This window comes from Sinohyriopsis cumingii, chromosome 3, assembly GCF_028554795.1.
Source record: "Sinohyriopsis cumingii isolate HCF-2022 chromosome 3, ASM2855479v2, whole genome shotgun sequence".
Taxonomy (NCBI): domain Eukaryota; kingdom Metazoa; phylum Mollusca; class Bivalvia; order Unionida; family Unionidae; genus Sinohyriopsis; species Sinohyriopsis cumingii.
Genome location: NC_142963.1, coordinates 61971336 through 61992975, shown reverse-complemented (window position 1 = coordinate 61992975; position 21640 = coordinate 61971336). Strand labels below are relative to the sequence as shown.

The window sequence follows — 21640 nt, the reverse complement described above, 5'->3', positions numbered from 1 at the left end:
TCTACGAAACGAGAATTGATAACAAATGGCTGTCAACGGGTGCTCGTTGAAACTATCAACATTGTAAAATTTCACTGGAAAATCAAATTGAAATGAGAAATGTGTTTCATTTATTTCATTTTCAACTTGTAATTTATGTATAACATTCACAAGACTTATGCAAGTGCAAGAGGGCGAGCCAAAGTACGGAATGGCAGCGAATGGTAAACTCAATTCGACAGCACTGAATGGCAAGGCAAAGGGTGGAACCGCCACTGACGGTGGTGTTGATGATGTTGAAATGTGCACAAATGAGAGCAGCGTTCATTTGAACTCAGCTGATTCAAAGTCGCGCAAAAGTGACTGGATTAGGTTAAATGTTGGGGGCACGGTGTTCATGACGACAAGAACGACTTTGTGTAAAGACCACAAATCATTCTTATACCGGTTAATTCAAGATGACCCAGATCTAAACACTGATAAGGTAACAAAACTTTTATTATTTTTGTGTGATTAACTTACATGGGAATAGGAAACTCATTATCTATCACACACACACACACACATATTGCGTTGCTTGCTTGGGTACCTCAGCTCCCCATTCTGTCCAAAAGGAGAAGTGACTTCTCAATAAAATTCAAGCCTAGCATGTTCCCAGATAACCAGCTCAAGTCAAAAAGTACACAAGTTCAGGCACCCAAATTAAAACAAGTGCAAACACTTTGAGCTTCTGGACATGTACTGTTTTTATTTCGTACAGTTACAAACCTCAGATTTTAGAAATTCAACATCTCCACAGTATAAATAATTATATTCATGAGTTTTTCCATCCTGGACCAGACATAGTGGTCATTGTGAATCTCTGCATTGAGGCTTGAATTGGATGGATTGATTCATTGCCCTAATTGGAAAGTCACAGCATTATAATTATGTAATTGTAGAGGTCTGCTACCTTGATGTGGAACTTTATCTGTTGGTTGGGCTACAATAGACAGCGTGGAAATGCTCTTTTTTATTTGCACACACTGCTGTTTAATACTCTTAAGACTCACCTGGTAAAATGCATTGACATATGTATATTGCAAGAGATGAAAGCTAAATTTCCAATCAAATTCTTCTTCTAATAATATGCTGGGTTCCTCTGGAGCATACTCACACATGACTAGCAGAGAACTCGCCCCATGGAAAACTCGCCCTGGGAGAACTTATCCCAGGTGTCAGGAGAACTCGCCCCATGGTGATCGGAGAAGTTGCCCCACTTCGTCTAGAGAAGTTGCCCCACTTCGTCAAGAGAAGTCGCCCCACTTAGCCTGGAGAAGTCGCCCCAAGGATAATATATAGTAATCCTGCAGAGATGTCGCCACATGGTTGTTAAGGCTTTATTTGTTGTTTTTCTTCAAGTTTTCCATTTGATCAACTCCGCTTCTGTACTTAATGAAAAATAAGTGTTATCCGTCCCTTTTGCTCTGCTCTTCAAATCATTAAATGCATTTTATTTGGAAAGATAAGAGAGGATGTAAGCATGATGTGATGTGTGCAGTTTTATGTATAAAATGGTTCCAACCTAATAACCTAAGGCATCCTGAGATGACTTTATGGCATTGACTTCTATGACATGAAATCGACTGAATTGGCACTGACCGTCAGTAAGCCAAAGGGTTATGTTATTATCTCTCTAACTGAACAATTTAATCTGATTTTTCATTGAGATTTGCTAACCATTGACAAATGATACTTGAACTCAATAAAAAGCATCATTGATGCCTACTCAAGAAATGTGGTCTCTACTGAGTTCATCATCATGGCTAATGCGCATAATTCAGACGGTTTCTGAAAGATCACTTGTACTACATCATTTAGTTTATATCTTCTTTTTTGTCAATGTTCGTAATTATATTATTTCTCAATAATAACAAACTATTTCAACTTGAACGAGAAGTTTAAAAAATATTTCACTACTAAATTACTGATGCAAAATAAACAAGATTACGTTATTTTGTAATATATAATAACACCATGATCACGCATACTAGACCCAGATTCACTAATGAGGCACAAATCAGTGTCGCTGACACGTTAACTCATTATATGTTTCTTTCCTTGATGCATACATTTTTGCTATATCAATATACATCTATCATTCCCAAAAATTCAATGTAAACAATAAATAAAACTTGGATTTGAAAATATTGCAACCTAAATGGTGTATATCAATACCTACGTTACTGTTGCCAGTGTACTTACGAGATATTACTAAATTAAGAGACCAAGATTAAATTCCATTGAAAATATTAAAATCAACTGTTACAATGAATAGTCTGCTCTTTGATGGATGGAGATAAAACTTATGAGGGAAAATGAAGAACGATGTGTGTGGAGTGGAAAATTTTGTGCAAATGATTTCGCATTTAATTTGTGCTTCTTCAGGCACAAAATGTTTTAAAAGAAATGGATAACATCTTTTATTTTAAAACAACAATTATGTCATTATGTAACAGTAAAATAATAAAATAAAAGAGACAAAGTCATACATATAATTATATTGTTATAAAGGATATACAATTTATAAATTAAAAAAGAAAATTATACAATTTTGTATAGTGCATTGGTATTAAGGCCATTAGGATACAAAGTATCTAACTTATGAATCCAAAAAGTTTCTTTTTTGAGTCTATTCATGTCACCATGCACAATATCTATTGTCATGAAAGACAATTCGCTTAGAGAGTGATTATTGGTGTTAAACTGTGTTGAAATATTAGATGAAAGCTGCGGATCTCTATAATTTTATATATGAAAGCGATGATTATTCATATTAATAGGTTTTCTTTTTTTTGCACATCTTTAGCACCGGTGTATGTTACATTTAGATGATGAAAATATTTTTGTTTTTTCTTTTCTGTCTGTTTAGTACTAATAAAAAACATCTTGCAGATTCTTGGGTCTTCTTTACGCGATATTTGATTTATTTTTGTAAAGTGCTTTTACGCTGGTTTTATTTGATAACTTTAGGAGACTATAAAATTTATTAATTATGCAACGTAGATTAAGTAATGAAGGATTCGATTGTATTGTGAAAGGAATTACATCTCTCTCTATTTTACATTCTGCTGTGTTTAAAGCCTCATGTTGAGTAATATTAAGGGCTCTGTTCAATGCAGAATCAATTATATGTGTACGATAATTTCTATCTTGTAAATATGTTTGTAATTTATTCAGCGAATTTTGTAATTGACAATCCTCTGAAATAATGCATCAGTATCTTTTCGACTGGCTATATGGTATATCGTTTTTACATGACATGGGATGACATGAAGAATATTCCACATATTTGTGAATATTAGTTTCCTTGATATGAATACTTGTAGAGATAGTGTTATCAATATTTTATATCACATTTATGTCTAAAAAATGAAACATGCCTACTAGAGGCAGCATAAGTAAATTTAATTGTCAGATGAAAATGATTTAGGCGATCAGTACATTTTTTCAGTTCTTCGGTTGACTGCTTCCAGATATAAATATGTCATCGAAAAATCTGAACCAAAGAGATGGATTAAACTTTTTGTTTTGAAGAAAATCCTTTTCAAATTTACCCACAAAAGGGAAGAATATGAAGGAGCCATATTAATACCCATTGCCATACCCATTATTTGTATGTATTTCATATTATTAAATTGAAAATAATTATTTTCCAAGATAAGTTTTATTATTTTACGAATATCTTTGCAAGATAGTGTGCTATTATTAGGATTGTTATCAAGAAAATATTTACACGCTTCAATACCAACTGCATACGGAAAGTTGGTATCTAGTGATGTTACATCTAATAATACCAGGATTGAAATTAGCAGATAGCTGTGGAATAGACTTCAACTTTTTAATGAAAGTTGTTGTATCTTTAATGTATGATTTCATTATGAGTTTTGGGTAATATGTAGAATTCAGGTATACACATGTTAAGAGGGAAAGTATCAAATTCCTCATATACAGAATTTTTTTTATAGTCATCTCATTAATGCATGTTGAAATTTTTTATATAATTTCTATTGACGGATCTTCGACAATATGTTTGTAGTAGTTTTCTTCATTTAATTGGCGTTCAACTTCTTTAATATAATTTTCTTGATTCATAATAATAATAGTGTTTGACTAATCATCCTTTTTAATCACTATACTGTCGTCATTCATTAGATTATATAAAGAATTGATTTCGTCTTAGAAATATTACTATGATATTGCTTTTTCTGATTACCAGTTACTATATCTTTTGTGATTGCTTATAAATAAAAATCTAAATATGAATCATGTAAAAGATGTTTTAATTCTGTTATAAAAAGGTTATCTGGGTTTTGGGGCGACTTCTCCAGACGAAGTGGGGCGACTTCTCCAACCACTCTGGTGCGACTTCTCCAGATACGTTGGGGCGAGTTCTCCCAGGGCAAGTTCTCCATGGGACAAGTTCTCTGCATACCCTCACACATGATGTGAACTATGTATATGGGGTGAGAGGTCCATGTGCAGCTAAAAACAAGTTAAAAACATCTCTGGTTTGAAGCTAAGCAATCCCCATGCCAACCCCTGCTCTGAAAGCATCAATTGATTTGTCATTGAGTAGTTTGGATGGTAGGGAGTTCCACAGGCAAATTCGGGATGGGAAGAAGACCTTGTATGCATTGACTCTAGTGAAAGGGATGAGAAATCTGCATGAATGTCCTATAAAGTAAGTTCCTGTATAGTGAAGGTTTAGTGTTGCTGGGATGTCAGCAAGCTGGTGTACAATCCAGTACATGATAAGAGCCATTGCTTGTTGTCGTCGGACTTGGAAGTTCTTCCCATTCCAAATGTTTGGAACATAGTGGGGACATTACTGGTTCACCAATAATCACCAGTAGTAAACTGTGCTACCCGATGTTGTACTGCTTCAAATTTGGCAATGTTTGATTTGGTAGATGGGTCTCAAACACATACTCCAACTGTGGACCTACTAAGGATTTGTAGCATGTTAATTTTTCTTGGTTGGGACATGTAGACAAGAACACAGTGGTGTTGTTAACCATCTTTGTAACAGTCAGTGTGGCTGTGCCATGATATGGTTCTATCGATGGTGACTCCTAAATATTTGGCCTTGGATGTCGTGACCATGGATGGAATATATGGATGATTTATCTCCTATTGGTAATTTGGATGACCTTGCACTTCTCATGATTGGACTCCATTAGCCAGTCCTGTTCACATTGTTGTAGGTGGTCTAGGTGTGCTTGTAATAGTCCTTTGTTCTAGTCCAAGTTGATTACTCTGTACAGCAAGCTGTCATTGACAAAAAGGCTAACTTGGGAATTTATTCTCAGTGGCAGTTCATTGATGTAAATTGTGAACAGTAGTGGACCCATGACCATCAGGCTAAGGGTCTCAAGGGAGAATAGTCCTTGACTAATGAGTCACCTTCTATAAATAAAGCATTATTATTATTATTATTACTTGTGGAAAGCCAAAGTAATGGGAGCTGATGAAGAAGACAGGCCTTCTAGCACAACATTTTGGTTTCTTCCAGTTAAAAAGCTGTTTATCCACTCAGGGGTCTTGCCTTTGACACCATAGTGATGATGCTTGGCTGCAAGGCACTTATGAGGGACTTTATCAAAAGCTTTGGTGAAGTCAGGCAGAATTGCATTGATCTGTTTATGCCAGCTGTTAGATCCTGGAGTGTGATTATAAGCTGGCTCTCACATGATCTGTTCTTTCTGAAGCCATGTTGTCTCTGTTGTGGTTGGATATTAATGTACATGAGAATACCATGAGTTTGGTGTGCATGGCATTGATATTTGCTTTCTTTCATAAGTACATGAGTTTCTTAACTGGCATGTCTCCTTGGAATGATGTTAGTGTCAAGTATTATTATGTTGTGATCACTGATCTCAGGTATAGGGGAGCACGTGGCGACAAGAAATGGGTGGTTTGTTAAGAAAATGTTGAGTGTGTTGTTGTATCTTGTTGGGAAGTCGATGATTTGTTTAGCACCCACTCCTTGAGAATATAAAGATGCTTCACAAAATACAAAAGTACCAAATGAGAAAAAGAAACTACACTTAAGTATTAGTAGTTTCATACAAGAAGAAAGAGGTTGAAGCAGCATGTAACATCATTGCATGGATTACAAACATAATAAAAATGAGAAAGGCTGTGATTGGGGGGTGGGTCATTCCACCATAATTGAAGAGCAAGATTGACACATTTTTACTGTCAGTATTCAGCCTCTACTACAATGAAGCTGCTGTATTCTTTTCCCAGCAGATCAAACAAATATACTCACAATTGCTGGTTTGGTCATAAGTTCAAACATATACTTATGATTGTTGTTTTGGTCATCTGGTGAGTTTATTATTACCAAATGTATTGGTGAAAGTTATGAAAAAGTATATTTATTTAAATATTTTCAGTAGGAAATTGTATGCCTATTTTCATTTGATGAAGATGCAACTTCATTTTTTTAGAATTGATTCTTTTGGCTATGAATATAGCCAATCAGAAAGACTGTTTTCAAAAAATTTCTGATGGGTTTTGATTATTGTCAGTTAATACTTTAACCATATTTATTCAGTTTATTGGTCCAAGTTAAAGCTAAAAATCAAATAGGAAATCTCTACTGCCATTTTAGTAGTAGACTACTGTGAGGGTTATTATTGTTGGGGTGGGGTGCTCCTAATATTTTAATTAAATTATTATAAAAGTCTCACCCAGGCTCAATTTGGTTGAAAGTTAAATTAATAAAAGATAGATGTAAAGCTCAGAGCCCACAGTCAGAAATGCTGACAGTTAGATGGTTAAATATACAAAAAGGTTGAAGTTTAGTGAATAACAGTTTAATAACAATTCAGTAATCAATGATTCAAATTCCCAATTACACTCATTTGCTTGCCCTTTTAATAGCCTATTGCATCACTTGATTAGCAGTGTGAGATCGAATTCCACCTGTCCTTGTATTCTACTCATCTGTGGTATTCTTCTCTTGCCTATATCTGCCAATTCCTTCTCTTCCTCCTCGACTTTCTCCAAATTCCTTCTCCTTCTCCTTGAATTCTCTATACTCCTTCTCTTCCTCCTTCACTTCTCTCCTCCAGACTCCTTTTCCTCCTCCTGTACCTTCTCTCTACCTTTTCTCCACTGACTAGACTTCCACTGACTTCAACTCTTTAGCTAGTTTCATTTCCATCTCCAACTCAGGATCATTTTTCTATTGGATAGTAAAAAAAAATAGTATGCAAGAAACTAGATATGCTAGAACAATGGTACCCAATCTGTGGCTGCAGACCCAAAGGGGCTGGGTGGGGTGGGGTGGAGTATTTCAAGGGGCATGTATTTTTACAATTAACAGAGCCAGTTATGTATAACTATTAGCATGTAGGGTCTGTAAAAAAAATTGAGGTTAAGAAGAGTTGGGTACCACTGCTTGAGAATCATGAAGCTTGGTGAAAGAATGAATCTTGATAAGCACTTTTCCATAACTGCAGAAGTAGGTCATGGTGGTGCACATTTTATGCTTCACTGACTTGGTTTAGGTATTATGTTTATGTTCATTTCACTGGCATCAAAACCTATACTTCATCTTGTACTGTCTTAGGTTAAGTTCTGACATTTAGTTCATGACCACATGAGTTTTCCATCATAGAATCATGAAGCTTGGTGAGGGGATGCGGCTTGACAAGTACTACACTTATGTTGCAAAAAAGATGTATTTGTGACAAGCATTTCATGCTTCATTAACTTGTTGAAATGTATTGGGTTCTGGTTATATCAGAACCATAAAACTTGAAAATTGTATGCATCTCAATTAGTACTACAACCAATAAAGTCACTGTGACCTACATTTTATGCTTTGCTAACATTGGTTAAGTATTTTTGTTTAACTCATGACTACAGATATTTTTCTATACTATATAAATCCTAAACCTACACAGAATAACCTATAAGGAGTATAGTTGAAAACGGGAGTAAATGTGTTTCTTCAGTGGTGAACTTTCCAAATTAATGGCTCACTGAACCTGTTATATTGTGATAGATTACAGGTTAACTCTATTTTGTACAGTATATGAATGAGTGTGGGAATTAGATGAGTTGACTGCATGCTATTCATATGAGGCCTTAGCTGTACACACACAGACACATTCCATATTAGGAGGTGTGATTTAGGAATTATCTATTAGCTTGTATTTGTTTTACACCGTCCAGTTTGGTAATAAAGCATTGCAGTGTGAGATAACAATAAATGAAATTGTAATCAGCTGGTCAATATCAGTGATGAGATAATAATGCAAGTACATGTACATATTGGAAAGTGAATATATAGAGTCTTTAAATGGCAGCATCCCTGATTTAGAAGACCAAGAAATCGATTTTAGTTTTAGTCATGGAGACTGCTAATTATGTTTGGTAGAGATCCTACTTGTAATGTATAGCTTTAGTGTTGAATTGCCTGTGAATGTAAAGTGTTGATTTATTAATCTGCCTTAATGAAATAAAGCTCAATCTCACAATGTTACATTAAATACTTTGCAGAAAATAAAATAGATCTGGATCTACTGTCACACAAAGTCCCACCAGATAATCATCTTTTGCTGTTCACTCTAAAGTATATATGTGGGTATTTATGTAAAAACAGTGTGCAGAATACATGTATTCTAGTCAAGGGATTTATCTGACAGTAAATTTTAAACCATGTGTTTTGTAGGATGAAAATGGTGCCTACCTAATTGACAGGGATCCTTCTTACTTTGGCCCAGTGTTGAACTACCTACGTCATGGCAAACTTGTAATAAACAAAGACTTGGCTGAAGAAGGTAAGTGACTTGCATTGTGAATTCTTGAGGACCAATAAGTCACTAAAAGTAGTCATACTCACTTCATGTACATGGGAGTTCCAGTAGGAATAAAGAGGGATATTTGAGTTGATCACTTGTACTAATTTCAAAGCTGCTTTTATTGAAGGATTCATTATTGTGGGTATCATCAGTTTTTATGGTTTTTGCAAATGTTGAGATTTTCATTTGCACGTATCTTCTTGGCTATGTCCCAGTGGTGAAGGTGCTCGTGTTTGTCAGGTCTTTAAATTTGGAGTTTGTAGTAACCATAAAACCATAAATCCATGGCTGTTGGGACTTCAGCTTATTATAAGGATTTCAGTGTATCTAAATTACTTGAAAACTGTTAAGTTCCCAGCATTGTGCTGTGTCAATTGTCATTGTCCTAATACAGATATTTGCTACTTTCAGCCTCATTTAAAAGGTTTATAAATTGTTTTAATTCATTGCACACAGACTGCTCAAGTGATGTCACACCATTCATAACCTCCACCTTTCTATAAAGTGGGTTTTATTTCACTGTCATGGGGATGTGGTGGATGAAAGGGAGGTGGTCATTGCATGCAGCCTAAGTAAATGGAAATTTATGTTGAATAAAGTTTTTGTTAATTGACACTGATAGCCTTGGTATTCTTCTACAAATATACTGGTGACCACTCTGGTGGCCTAACTGGTTAGAGCATCTGCCCCAGATGTAGAAGGTTGTTGGTTCTAACCTTAACCGAGTCATACCAAAGACATAAAAATGGTACTAACAGCTGCCCCACTTTGCACTCAGCATCAACACATTAGTGTTAGGACTGGTCGGCCTGGTGTCAAGATAATATGAGTGGGTGGGACATGATGCTTCATGTCTGCAGCGTGATTCCCCAGTGCTAGACATCACTATAAACTGCCACAGTGCAGACATCATTGTGATATGACTGAGAAATTATTAGAGTTATGCTAAAAATCCAAATCTCACACACACAGACACACAATGATGGAATTTTAATTTTGCTGTAAAATTGGCACTATGATTCTGGCAGTGTTTGTACCGTATAATCTCATTATAAGTCAATCCAATTGCAAACTGCACAGACCCAGATCTGCTATTGCATAGTGCACTGGCTGATCTGGGTCAGTGCAGTTTGTTAGGAGTAATCATTAGAACAAATAACATAGACTCTGAACTGCAGGCCCATTATGCTATGGCTGATCAGGATCTTTGTTGTTGCTGTTTGACTCGACTTATTACTAAGTATATATGGCATTTGTTATGTATGTATGATGGGTTTATGGCCTGAATTACATGAATTAAGATTCGTTTCTTTTTATTCTACAACAGTTTTAAGTGTAATGGAATAATAGTGGTAATATCAACAAAAATACCTAAATAAAAATGTCATAACCAACCATCTTCACCAAAAGACTTCTTTTGATATATAGTTTTTTTGTAAATAGAATTGAACTGATATTCATTGCGGCCACCACAGGAACAATCTTAAAAATCTTGTTATTATTACTCCTTTAGAATGAAAAGTGATATCAACATCGGGTTTCACCAGAAGATTTGTTAAGATCTTAAATTAAAATGGTACTGATCTGATGGACATGATGGACATCTAGAAATGTTTTTATTACTACTACATGTACTCTTAAACAGGAAGTGATTTTGACAGAAGTTTTCATTAGAAGAGTTCTTATGGTCCATAGTTGGCCCTAAAAAAAAATGATGCAAACTGACTCTCAGGTTGGCCACCATGGTGATCATCTTGAAAATATTGGTATGTCTACTACTTCCAAATGGAGTTTTCACCTGTACACTTCTTATGATACCTAGTTGGAACTGAATGGACATGGTTACAGTCTGTGATCCAATATGGCCACCACAGCATTTAATTTTAAAATCTTGTTATTGCTGAAGAATATTGTGGATACATTCAACACTCAGCAGTTAAAAGGATGAAATGATCTTATCTTGAATTCCTTGACATTCTTTTTGGCCAGTAGAGCATCAGTATGATTGAGGGACTATTTAAAAATGTCAGATCATCTTGTGACTTTTAGTATGTCTGTTAGTAAGTTATAACTTATTACTATCTTCATTATACCTCAGACATATAGTGTTGACACTAACTGAATTGCCTGACATATTCTATTTAACAGGTATCTGTACTAGAGTGCCAAAAGCATGACATTTATGTGCAGCCCATGTCACTTTACAAATGCAATAACATTATCATTGAAATTATTTTTTTAAAAGAAGCAGGATTTATTGCTTGTTCAAACCATTAAATTGACAAAATTGAATACTCCATTAAAAATATTAAATTCACTGCAATATATTAGGGACTATCCTAATACAGTTTCAGAAGTGAGACAATGTGAATTACATATTTTTACATGCTTCTTTTAGAAAAAGGGGACTAATTGGCAGATTGCGATGTCATGTACAAGTCATGAGGGGCAATTTTTATACTTTGACTTTTCAGGTTGCTTAACTGGATCTTAATCAAGTTCCTGAAATTTAGAATAGATTTTCAAATTTGACTTTGTTAAAATTCATTAAACTATATTTGGAAACTATTGACCATGTTCTACAAAATAACACTTGTTACACAACTCATTTTGATTGCATCTAGCAGCATAACGTAAAACTGCCTTTCTTCAGGCCATAATTTAGAGTACATTGAAGTCGCTTATCTAATTGTTGTTTTGTTCTTAAGGTTTTAGTTAATGTTTTCATTGCGTATAATTTATAGCCTTGATAGATTTTGTTAACTTTGATGCTTATCATTTTGAATCAAAGACATTTGAGTCTCACTGGTTTTATAGGTGTTAAATGAAAATTAATTGTAGCTTCCAATAAGAGTAGTTACACATATAGAGCAAAATTTTTGCATGGACTTAATATGTAGGCAGTGGCCTTCAGGGTCTCTCATATTTGTTGCACAGAGCCCAGGGATACCAGAATAATGAGTTAGGGCTAGCATTTATTGAACTCAGATAGTCCAGTGGGTGACTGAATAGTCATTTGATACCCCTTAATCATAAGATAAATACAAATATCTTGTTCCAAGGAGAATATATTTCCAATGGCACATAAAAAGGCAAAATGGGCAAAAATGTTTTATAAAAGAGAATATATTTCCAATGTCACATAAAAAGGCAAAATGGGCATTTGAAAATTAATGGTTTCATATTAAATTGCCTTCTCTTGACTCCTGAACATATCTGGGCTAACTAATTATTTTCTGGTAGACTAATGGGCAACCTTTCTTTTTGAAATTTGTTGGACCCTTCTTATTTTAACTTTTGTGACATTGGAATCTCATGTTTTCATTTAAATATTTTCAGGTTACTGTTACACGTGTTTTATGTCACTGTTATTTATTGATTTCAGGTGTATTAGAAGAGGCGGAGTTCTACAATATTACAAATTTAATCAAACTTGTGAAAGAAAGAATCAGGGAAAGAGATGCTAAACAGAATCAGGTACATTAAAAAAAATCTTCATTCATTTAATTCAAAGACAAAGTAAATATGGGGAGGAAGACTATACATTTTTTAAAATAATTTTACACATGATTTGTCACATATGATGATAAAACTTTTATTAGTACATTGAAACACCTATCTTCATTGTTTTTATTCAAAGGCAAAGTTAATATAAGGAAAAATAATAAGCTTTGTAAAAAAATAAATATGCATCGTTTATCACATGTGATGCCAAAACTTTTATGGTCTTGAAATACAGGTTTGCAGAGTTAATTTACAAACTTAATGTATACATTTGCCCATATTTGATTGTACATATTTCCTATGTGAAAGGTCTCACAGATTGTCAGTGTGCTGCTTTTGTCTTGATAACCCAGGGAGACTTCTTATGAGCAATTCAACACTTATTTCTCCTAACTTAAAACTTGTATCAATCATGTTTTGAAGAAAAATATTTGTAAGATCCTGGGAATAAGAAAATAAAATAGTTTGAAGAAAATGATGCATAATTAAGAAAAATGAAATCATTATGATGGTATATTTGCACATTTGTTTACATTCCAGACCTACATGAAGAATGTGTACCGAGTCTTACAGTGTTCTGAGGAAGAACTCACACAAATGGTATCCACCATGTCTGATGGTTGGAAATTTGAGCAGGTAATTTGTAAAGTTGGTACTCACATAAATGGTATCCACAATGTTTGATGGTTGAAAATTTGAACAGGTGATTTGTAAAAACCTGCCTGGAACATCATGATTTGCTCAGCAACTACCATCACATGCCTGGTGTGTCATTACCACTTAACTTTGTACATGATGTCATCTTAATGTACAGTATCTTATAAATGTTTGATCGGTCACAACAATTTTGGCTGCCAGAATGGAGAATTCCCAACCTAGAGAAAGAAAGTCGACTTTTATAATATATACATTCACATGATTGAGATACTATTTATGACCTCATCAGTGTGCACCTAATTATGAAGAAATTATCATGAAATTATACTTATCTAAGCAAACATGATGTATTTTGTTGAATAGGGTATATAAGTAACAGCTTTACATTTGAACCGATTCCCAACACTACTTGTAACTTTTTTATGAAACGGTATCCTGATCAATGTACACAGCTGAGTCAGTTTAAAAATAGAACACAAATAACTCAGTCTCTTTTGTTAATAGTCATAACATTCTTAATGTAATACTTTTGTGTTTATCTTTTTGTTTAATATTTATAGGTTACTGCATTTGTATAATGGGAAAATATGAATTAGTTTTTCAGATGGAAATACTGCATGACCTTAGTAGTGCAGTATATCCATCCGACAAAACGAGTTCATATTTTCGCATACAAATGCAGTAACCTTTTCATTATATGCTCATTTTCTTATTCTACCTAAGGCTTTATTATATAAACAAAAATACACTACAGTAAACAAAGTAACTGAATGTATGTTGTATTCCAAACTAAATACACAAGTGCAGATTCGTCATTACACAACAACATTATTAATGCGCACATAACTCCGCTAGATAAATTTGAATTTAGTCATGAAGTAGACATAACTTAAGAAAGAAAATGGCATCTTGGTCAGTGTATCCCCCAGGGGTGTAAAATTGAGGGCACAAAAAACCCTTTGGTGTCAAAACTGGAGGTCAAATAAAAAATGTGGGGGTCAAAAATGTACTGACACATTTTCATACGACTCATACCTTTTCAGCTTGAAATAGGATATTGCAACTTGCACGACTCTCTCTCTCTCTCTAAACATACAAATACACCAGCATGCACAATTAACAAACAAATGGATTATCCATTCAAAGAATAATTTTATTAGTTCATTTTTCTTTAAAGTCATACTTTTAACAGTCTCCTCAACAATATTATAGCCCAACACATTACATATAAGCCAATACAAAAAGCCAAATAAATCTTTTTAACCAAATGGGAGTTAATTTACTGCCTTTAATCAAATGTGTACTATCATAGGCTTCATCGTACTTCGTCCTAGAACACATTTCTCCAAATATCAAGGAAAATACTGATTCATCTTCTTTCTAATAAGTTACACTTGAACTTTAAGATCTTTCTTTTATTGCAGTAAAAGTTAAAAACCAACAAAATCTGCAATGACCCGCTGACTTTGTAATCCAGATAACGCATTTGCCTCTGCAAGTTTACTGATTTCTATGTTGTGAAATAATGTCTTAGGTTATAATGTGTTCTCCAGATATCTTATGGCGAATGAGAGCCTATTTTTAAAAATTCTAAAAATCCTGTCACGAAAGGATTGTTCACTTTTGCAGTGTTTGCAATCATGCCATCAGAAGTCACACCGGTAATCATAACGAATATTCCTGTCAAGGGAATAATTTTCTCCATTTTTCATTATAAAGTTAGATCCACGGTTACTCTTTTGTGTTCTGCTTCTTTCACTTTCTTCGCTAATGCTTCTTAGTGCATGACATTTTAATCTGACGATCACTTTCTAGTGCGATGAGCCTTGATGTTAAATATCTAGAACAGCTTGCTGAGCTCGATGAAAATCGCGAGAAGCTCGTGAGATTAAGGGAAGCTACTCCTTCACAACATTGCCTATGCTAGTCTGGTTCATTGTTTGTTATATTCCCTGCGTTGTACTTTGCTAGACGAATAGAGGAGAGCAAGGCAGGGAGCAAATGAAGCGGGGAACCAGTCAGTGCCTATACACGAATTATATACGTTGCCATCCATCGTCCATTGCATTGGGTATTAAACAAATCATGATCATATTATGAAAATCCTTTGCGTCAAAAAAACGCACGGTAACAAAATGTGTGCGTCAATTTTCTCCAGCGTGCATCCCTGACGCACAAATGTGCGTAAAGGGAAACACTGATTTTGGTTTCCTTAAAAATGAAATTTGGAGTCATATTGTGAATGAATGTGCATTGCAACAACATTTACATTTGATCTGGAATGAACAGATTTTGGTATTTTTGTTGTTTCTATGAAATTTCATGATTATGGACTGGATTTATCTGTGCCAATTCTACATGAAATACACCGGATTTCAGCAGTGATGGAGCAGCATGTTGACATCTGCAAGTGTGTTTCTATTCTGTTATTGAATGTTTGAAATCATAATGTGGGGAAAATATGAAGGCTTCCAACTGCAATTATCAAAAAGATGCTATGAAATATATTGTTTATTTTATTTTGAGTGCAGTAAGAAGGATGTAACTGTACATGGAATATAGTCGAAATTACAGTACAATTTTGAAATGTGTGATCAGGCTTGAGAACCCATGACATTGCTCATGTAATTCTGATTTGCAGAACTAAGAAAGTACATTTTGAAGAAATTCAGGATGTAAAACTAAGTATAATTTTGCCATTCTTATTACCAGCTAAAGAAGACAGTTTATACCTTGTCACTTGCATGTTATTTGTAGGGACCCAGCAATTTTATGAAATCTGGCATCTATCACAATTGTATCAAAAAAAGTTAACACGGAATATGGCAAAGCAGCTGGTATGTGGCAGTCCACAAAACATCTGCTTTAGTTGATTCAGAAACAAATTTAATCAACCAAAACGTAAAGCACCTACTACGTGAGTGTACATGATTTGTTTACAAAGTAGTTATCATGCTGCCTTTGCTGCACATTTCTGATATCACGTTCAGTCACCTGCTTCGTTGAAAGTTTATTTTGTGAGTCTGTGAATTCATCCACATTGTCAATTTTGGCATCTCTACTTTCAAATGGCTCAGTTGGTTTACTTCATCCACAGACAAATAAAATAAAAGTGCTAGCACCTAGTTCCATTGTTTGTTTACAAACAGAAATTAGTTCTTTATTCATACGAGTTCAATATGAAGTGTGCCCGAGTGCAGTATCATAAAATATTGCACGATTCTGACAATGTAAAGTTAATGGAGGAAAAAATGAGCATATATATTACAAATTGTAATAAAGAATCTAAGACAAGTGCAGATTCAGGCTGAAGTTTGCAAAATGAATTGTGTAGTTTCTGTTTGTTCATGAACACCAATATTATTATTTAACTTATTTCATATATTTCCTTTGGGATGAGCACTGAGGTAAGATGGTATATATATATATGAAATAGTTCACTCTGGGCAAAGACAACCAGTTTGATAAATGCTATATTTGATTCATCTAAATGTGGCTGCACTGTCATTCTTTTTATATTCATTTCAGTTGATAAATATTGGCTCACAGTATAATTATGGTACAGAGGATCATGCAGAGTTTCTGTGTGTAGTGTCCAAGGAATGTCCAAATAACTTAAATGGCCAAGAGACTGAGCCCACAGACAGAGCAAAGGTAATGGAGATAGTTCCATGAGTTTTGGATTCAGCATACTCTGGCTATAGTGTGTGATGTCAAGAGTGATTTGGAAGTTGTTTAATTTTTTGATAATTAAGTGGTCATTTAAGCAATTCTGATTAATAAATAAATAAGTCTTTTTTTTATGACCAAAGTGTAACCAAGTATTACCCTTGGACATGAAAATATGACTGAAAAACATGAAAGTCTTCCTGAGAACAAACTGAGGAGCATCATGCAGAAAATTTTGTTTTAGATGAACAAAAAAATTTGAGAAACAAATTCTAATAAATTAAATTGTATTTTTTATAATAATTTTAAATGTGACTACAATCAGTTTTTAAAAAAAATTATCTTATCAAATTAAATCCTCATTTGTCACTAATACAGTTATTATCAAATTTTAATGTTTTTGCACCTCAGAATCACAGAACCCATTTATTTATATTGCATCACAGGTTAGATAGGCAATTAAAGGTTCACAACTTTAAAAGTATTTTGAATGCAAGAAAAGCCAGACTGATGCTATTATGGTCTTGAAAATTTTTGAAAGTCTTTACATTTGTTTGGGTAGCAAAAGCCTTTAAATTTTGCAAATATTTGACCATCCAATCTTTCATTTTTACCTATATACTTGTTTTGGTGGATCTGGAACATTAACAGTTGTAATAATCCTTGATTTTATCACATTATATTTATTTAATACCTTTGGTATTGTTTTCTTGTGATCAGACTGATACATTTTAGCAGAACTTCCAAAACATAGTTTTGGTGTCATTATGAATTAACGTCGGCAAATCACAGAAGAAGCACGGTGAACTTTGACCCCCACATCAGTTTGAACAGGGAGAAAGAATGTTGTCAATCACAGATGTAACAAATCCCAGTTACTCACAGATTAGAGAGTTCAGAGTGGACATTTCCATGCAGTATATGCTTTGTGTAATGACCCAATAGATTGTAGGGAAGGTAGAGGAGTATGCTCTTTCCTCACACATGGGAAAGTAAAATACTCCAATCATTACTACCTTTCTCTTTGTTTTCAGTCAGTCCCCTATGGGATTGGACACTGCTTTGATCTGTCAACACCCCACTTTTCCTATAATCCAATACATCCCTTATGAAGCTTGGGGACTCCATCACACATTTGTGAGCCAGCAGTGTCTTCCCTTCCCACCATGGTGCCGTGGATGATTTGACCTGAATGGCCTTTCCCATCTCTTCTTATTTCATTATTGAAGAAAAGTGAGGAGGCTGCCATCATTCTCCAGCATTCATTTGGGATTTTTAGTCCCCATTGCGAAGTAGGGAGTAAGAAGGGTCTCATCCTGTTCCCCCTCCAATGGACAGGGACAATGAACCAACAGTTGTAATGTTCCATGCTCCAAAGAGGGAATCTAGAAGGGACAGGCCTTTCACAGCTCAAGAGTGATGACAGGACAACAAACATTCTTTTCTAGTGGACATGGATAATTTTCTAGAAGACCCAGTTGTGTTGTATCCTTTCCCTTCCTTGAAGTCCCCATCTCCATCCCACCCTTCAGTTCAGTTGATGGAAGATGGGGAAATTTGGAATTTCTACTAGGCAGTTAATGATGTTTACCACCTTTTCAAGATAAGTGCGCCTTGTCTTCTGGATCTTTGAACTCCAGGATCTTGTCCAGTGTGGAGAGGCTCTTGGGAATGCAGTCAGAATGAACATTCTATATCTCCTACACTCTGTGATGGTCATTGAGTTATCACAGAAGTTGTCCCAAGGCCAGGAAGCATCAAGGCATCAGACGAGATAGTCTGACTCCTCTTCTGTGCTTTGGCCCCTGGTTTCCACCTCAAGTTACAGGGTCTACACCCGTACTGGCCCCTCTAGCCTCCCACATTGGACTCGGGTATCTCCCAGGTGGTGATATTGGTAGAAACCTTTGCCCTTTTCTCCATTATGTCTCTAAAGACTATGGAACTTGACACTCGTACATAAGTTACCATATTCTCCTATACTGACCTTTATGCAGGGGCCTCCTTCAGTCTGTTAAGGAGGAATCTCTGGCAGCCTTAACTTCTCATCACCAAGACAAGGCACATGCTTGATGTCTGTGACACTCCTGGTTGAACTTCACTTTTGTAATTATTCAGCTCTGATTCATATATGGTCTTATTGGAACACAGCAAAAATGTTTTGAGGACAGTGCCATTTGATGCAGAGACCTTATATTCTGTGGCTTAATCCTCACAGTGACCACCCAAGATCAAAAGGAAAGCAGTTCCAGTTTCTTACTGGACTCCTTGGCTGAGACAAACTGGCAAAAAGGACCCATCCTGAGAGGTCTTTGGGACCCCCTTAAGCACTTTAAGCTGGGACTTCAACACAACCATCTACAGAATACTCCCCCTTCCCAAAGGAGGAAGTTGCACTGCACCCTCTCCTGTTAAGCCCCCATTTTTCTAAAGTCCCACTAGATACCAGGCTGGGCCTAATGGATGATGCTTGATTCTTTTGCACAGGAAGAGTCTTATTACCTTTACTTCCAAATACCTACACCTCCATCATGGACCCAAATTTAGTTTCAGCAGCCCAGATTAAAATCCTTGTGGGAAGGAGTGTGCACCTTTATAAGGAAGGCTGCATTAGAGAGGGTGACAGACATCCAAAGTCCAGGATTTATTCTCAGATCTTGCTTGTTTCCAAAAAAGGGGGGGACAGTTTGGCTCATCTTCAATCTTTTCCCATTAACCCTTTACCTCATAGAGCAAAGTTACCCAGTGCTGTGCGCTATAAATAAAACACCTGTTACCCATTCGACTCCATATGCATAGGCCTGCCTGTTAACTGTTAGGCAATGTAGTGTATGTTACGTTTAACAGCAATTTTAACCATGTTATATTTTTGGTACACATCTATTATGTGTGGAAAATTTTAAGAGTAAAGTCCAATTGTTATTGCTGTGTAATTATTTTTCACAGAAGAATTTTTTATGTGCTTTAAAATCTTGAGATAACTTGTTCACCGTTAAGTCAGTGAAGCCGCATGACCAACCATAGCTGCCATTTCTCATACTCGAAATTATTATCTAATACAGTCATTTCTGCGAATGACCATTATGTCAGATCACATGGTCACTGTTTATGCTCTGGTCGAAATCTGCTATTTAAAGTAACTGGGTCATATTCTCCACTCTCCAAAATGGAGGTTGCGGATTTCATTCAGTACTTACAAAGTTTTCACGATTAGAATCACAACTATGAAAGCTTCGATAACTTAGGTAAAGGCTCTGATATTGATGTAGGCAGCAATTAGTTTTTATTAATTATCAAATTCAGATGACTTAGTGATGTAGACGCGGACAAAAAACTTGTAAATTTCGAGTATGGTCATATCAGCTTGAAGTTTTCACTAAAGACTTCTTCTAGTGTAAAGTTGTTCCTAATGAAAATAGTGCCAGTCTGATGTTCAATATGAACATCATGACAGCCAACTTCAAAATCTTGTTATTACTACTTTTCCCGAATGAAAAGTCAAATCAGCATAGGTTTTCACCTGAAGACTTCTTTTGATATTTAGCTGATCCTAAATGTCCACCTGGACATTCATCATTAAAATCTTGTTAATGCTGCTACACCTCAGTGGAGGATCATGTCAACATAGGGTTTTCACTAAAAGATTTATTACAGTATCTAGTTGGGCCTGAATGAAAACACTGCTGGTCTGACGTCCAGTATGGGTACCACACACAACAGCCATCTTGAACATTTTATTTTTGTTAATCCAGAACAATGAAAAGTCATATTAGTCTGACCCGGTAGTTGTGGTCTGTCTGACCTGTTAGGTCTTTCTGTTGACATCAGGGTGAGGTGGAGACCAGTGGTATACTAATTAAAACACTAAGTCATATTGTCTACTGTTTATATCCAATATACACAGTAGTTCTGTCCACCTTTCCAAATTCTACACTAATGTTTATCTACATTGTTTCTCACTATATTTGTCCCCTCAGAATATCTTTCTATCACTCCATTATGTCTATTAGGTATCCTTTCTCTTAACTCCCCATCTTGTATATCTCTGTCTGCTTCTTATTTTGTCACTATTTCTCTAGAAGGGATGGTCAAAATGGCATGGGGTTTTAACCAGTAGTCTTCCAATGGTATCTAGTTTGACTTCATCAGTGTGGGCTAATCTTACATCCAGTATGGTAGCCACAACAGCTAATTTGAATATAAGCAATGGTTTCAACACTTCACATTTAAATGGAGAAATTGTCTTATTTTGAACTCCTGGGAATTTTTTTCAGACAGTAGAGCATCAGTCCCTTTGAGGGACTCTTGTTTCGAAGATGAAGATGTGCACCTCAATCAGTAATGCTATATGGTCGAATAAGTGGGTGGTCTACATAGACCTCCAAAATGCCTACCTTTACAACCCAATCCTCTTAACCCACAATAAATTCCTGTGGTTTTATCTGGACCAGGAGTCTTTTCATGTTCAAGCTCATCTCAGCAGCCTAGTTTCTACTCCAGAACCTTCACCAGGGTGTTGAGTGTAATATCTGCTTGCTTAGGGTAGATCGTCCAGTATGTTGACGACTAATTGATGAAGACATCCTTGTAAGGATGTGTCATGCTGTTGGGGCAACATGACTGATCTAATCCAAATCCCAACAAAGAGAAGTTGGCTCTGATACTTTCTCAGAATTTTGTTTGTATTGGGATAAATTTCCTCACCAGTCGGGGGTCAGTTCATGTTCTTCAGACAGGATTTCACAGATTCCATCTCATTGCAAGGCTCAGGAAGATTTAATTCTCTGCTAGCCTCTTCCTCTCTTTTCTAATGGCTCAGAATGTGTCAGAAGTCTTGGTTTCTCTCTGAAGTCTTCAGATGTGGCCTCTACAGTTGTTCTCGTAAATAGGAGACCTCACAAGCACCTCTTGTTTGTCTAGATCCCCTTATCCAGACTTTGTCACAGTGGGAATAGGTGGCAAAATCTGGACAG

At 35.5% G+C, this 21640-nt stretch overlaps 1 protein-coding gene across 1 annotated transcript in view; it reads left to right on the top strand.

Moving 5' to 3' along the window:
* The first annotated feature begins 1 nt into the window (after position 1).
* Positions 2–21640, top strand: part of LOC149802963 (BTB/POZ domain-containing protein KCTD5-like) — a 35484-nt gene continuing 13845 nt past the window's right edge. The window contains exons 1-5 of the mRNA XM_089952489.1: positions 2–463; positions 8708–8816; positions 12223–12314; positions 12882–12977; positions 16527–16652. Of these exons, the coding sequence (XP_089808615.1) occupies positions 158–463; positions 8708–8816; positions 12223–12314; positions 12882–12977; positions 16527–16652 (729 nt within the window). The 5' untranslated portion in view covers positions 2–157. The remainder of the gene's footprint in view (positions 464–8707; positions 8817–12222; positions 12315–12881; positions 12978–16526; positions 16653–21640) is intronic.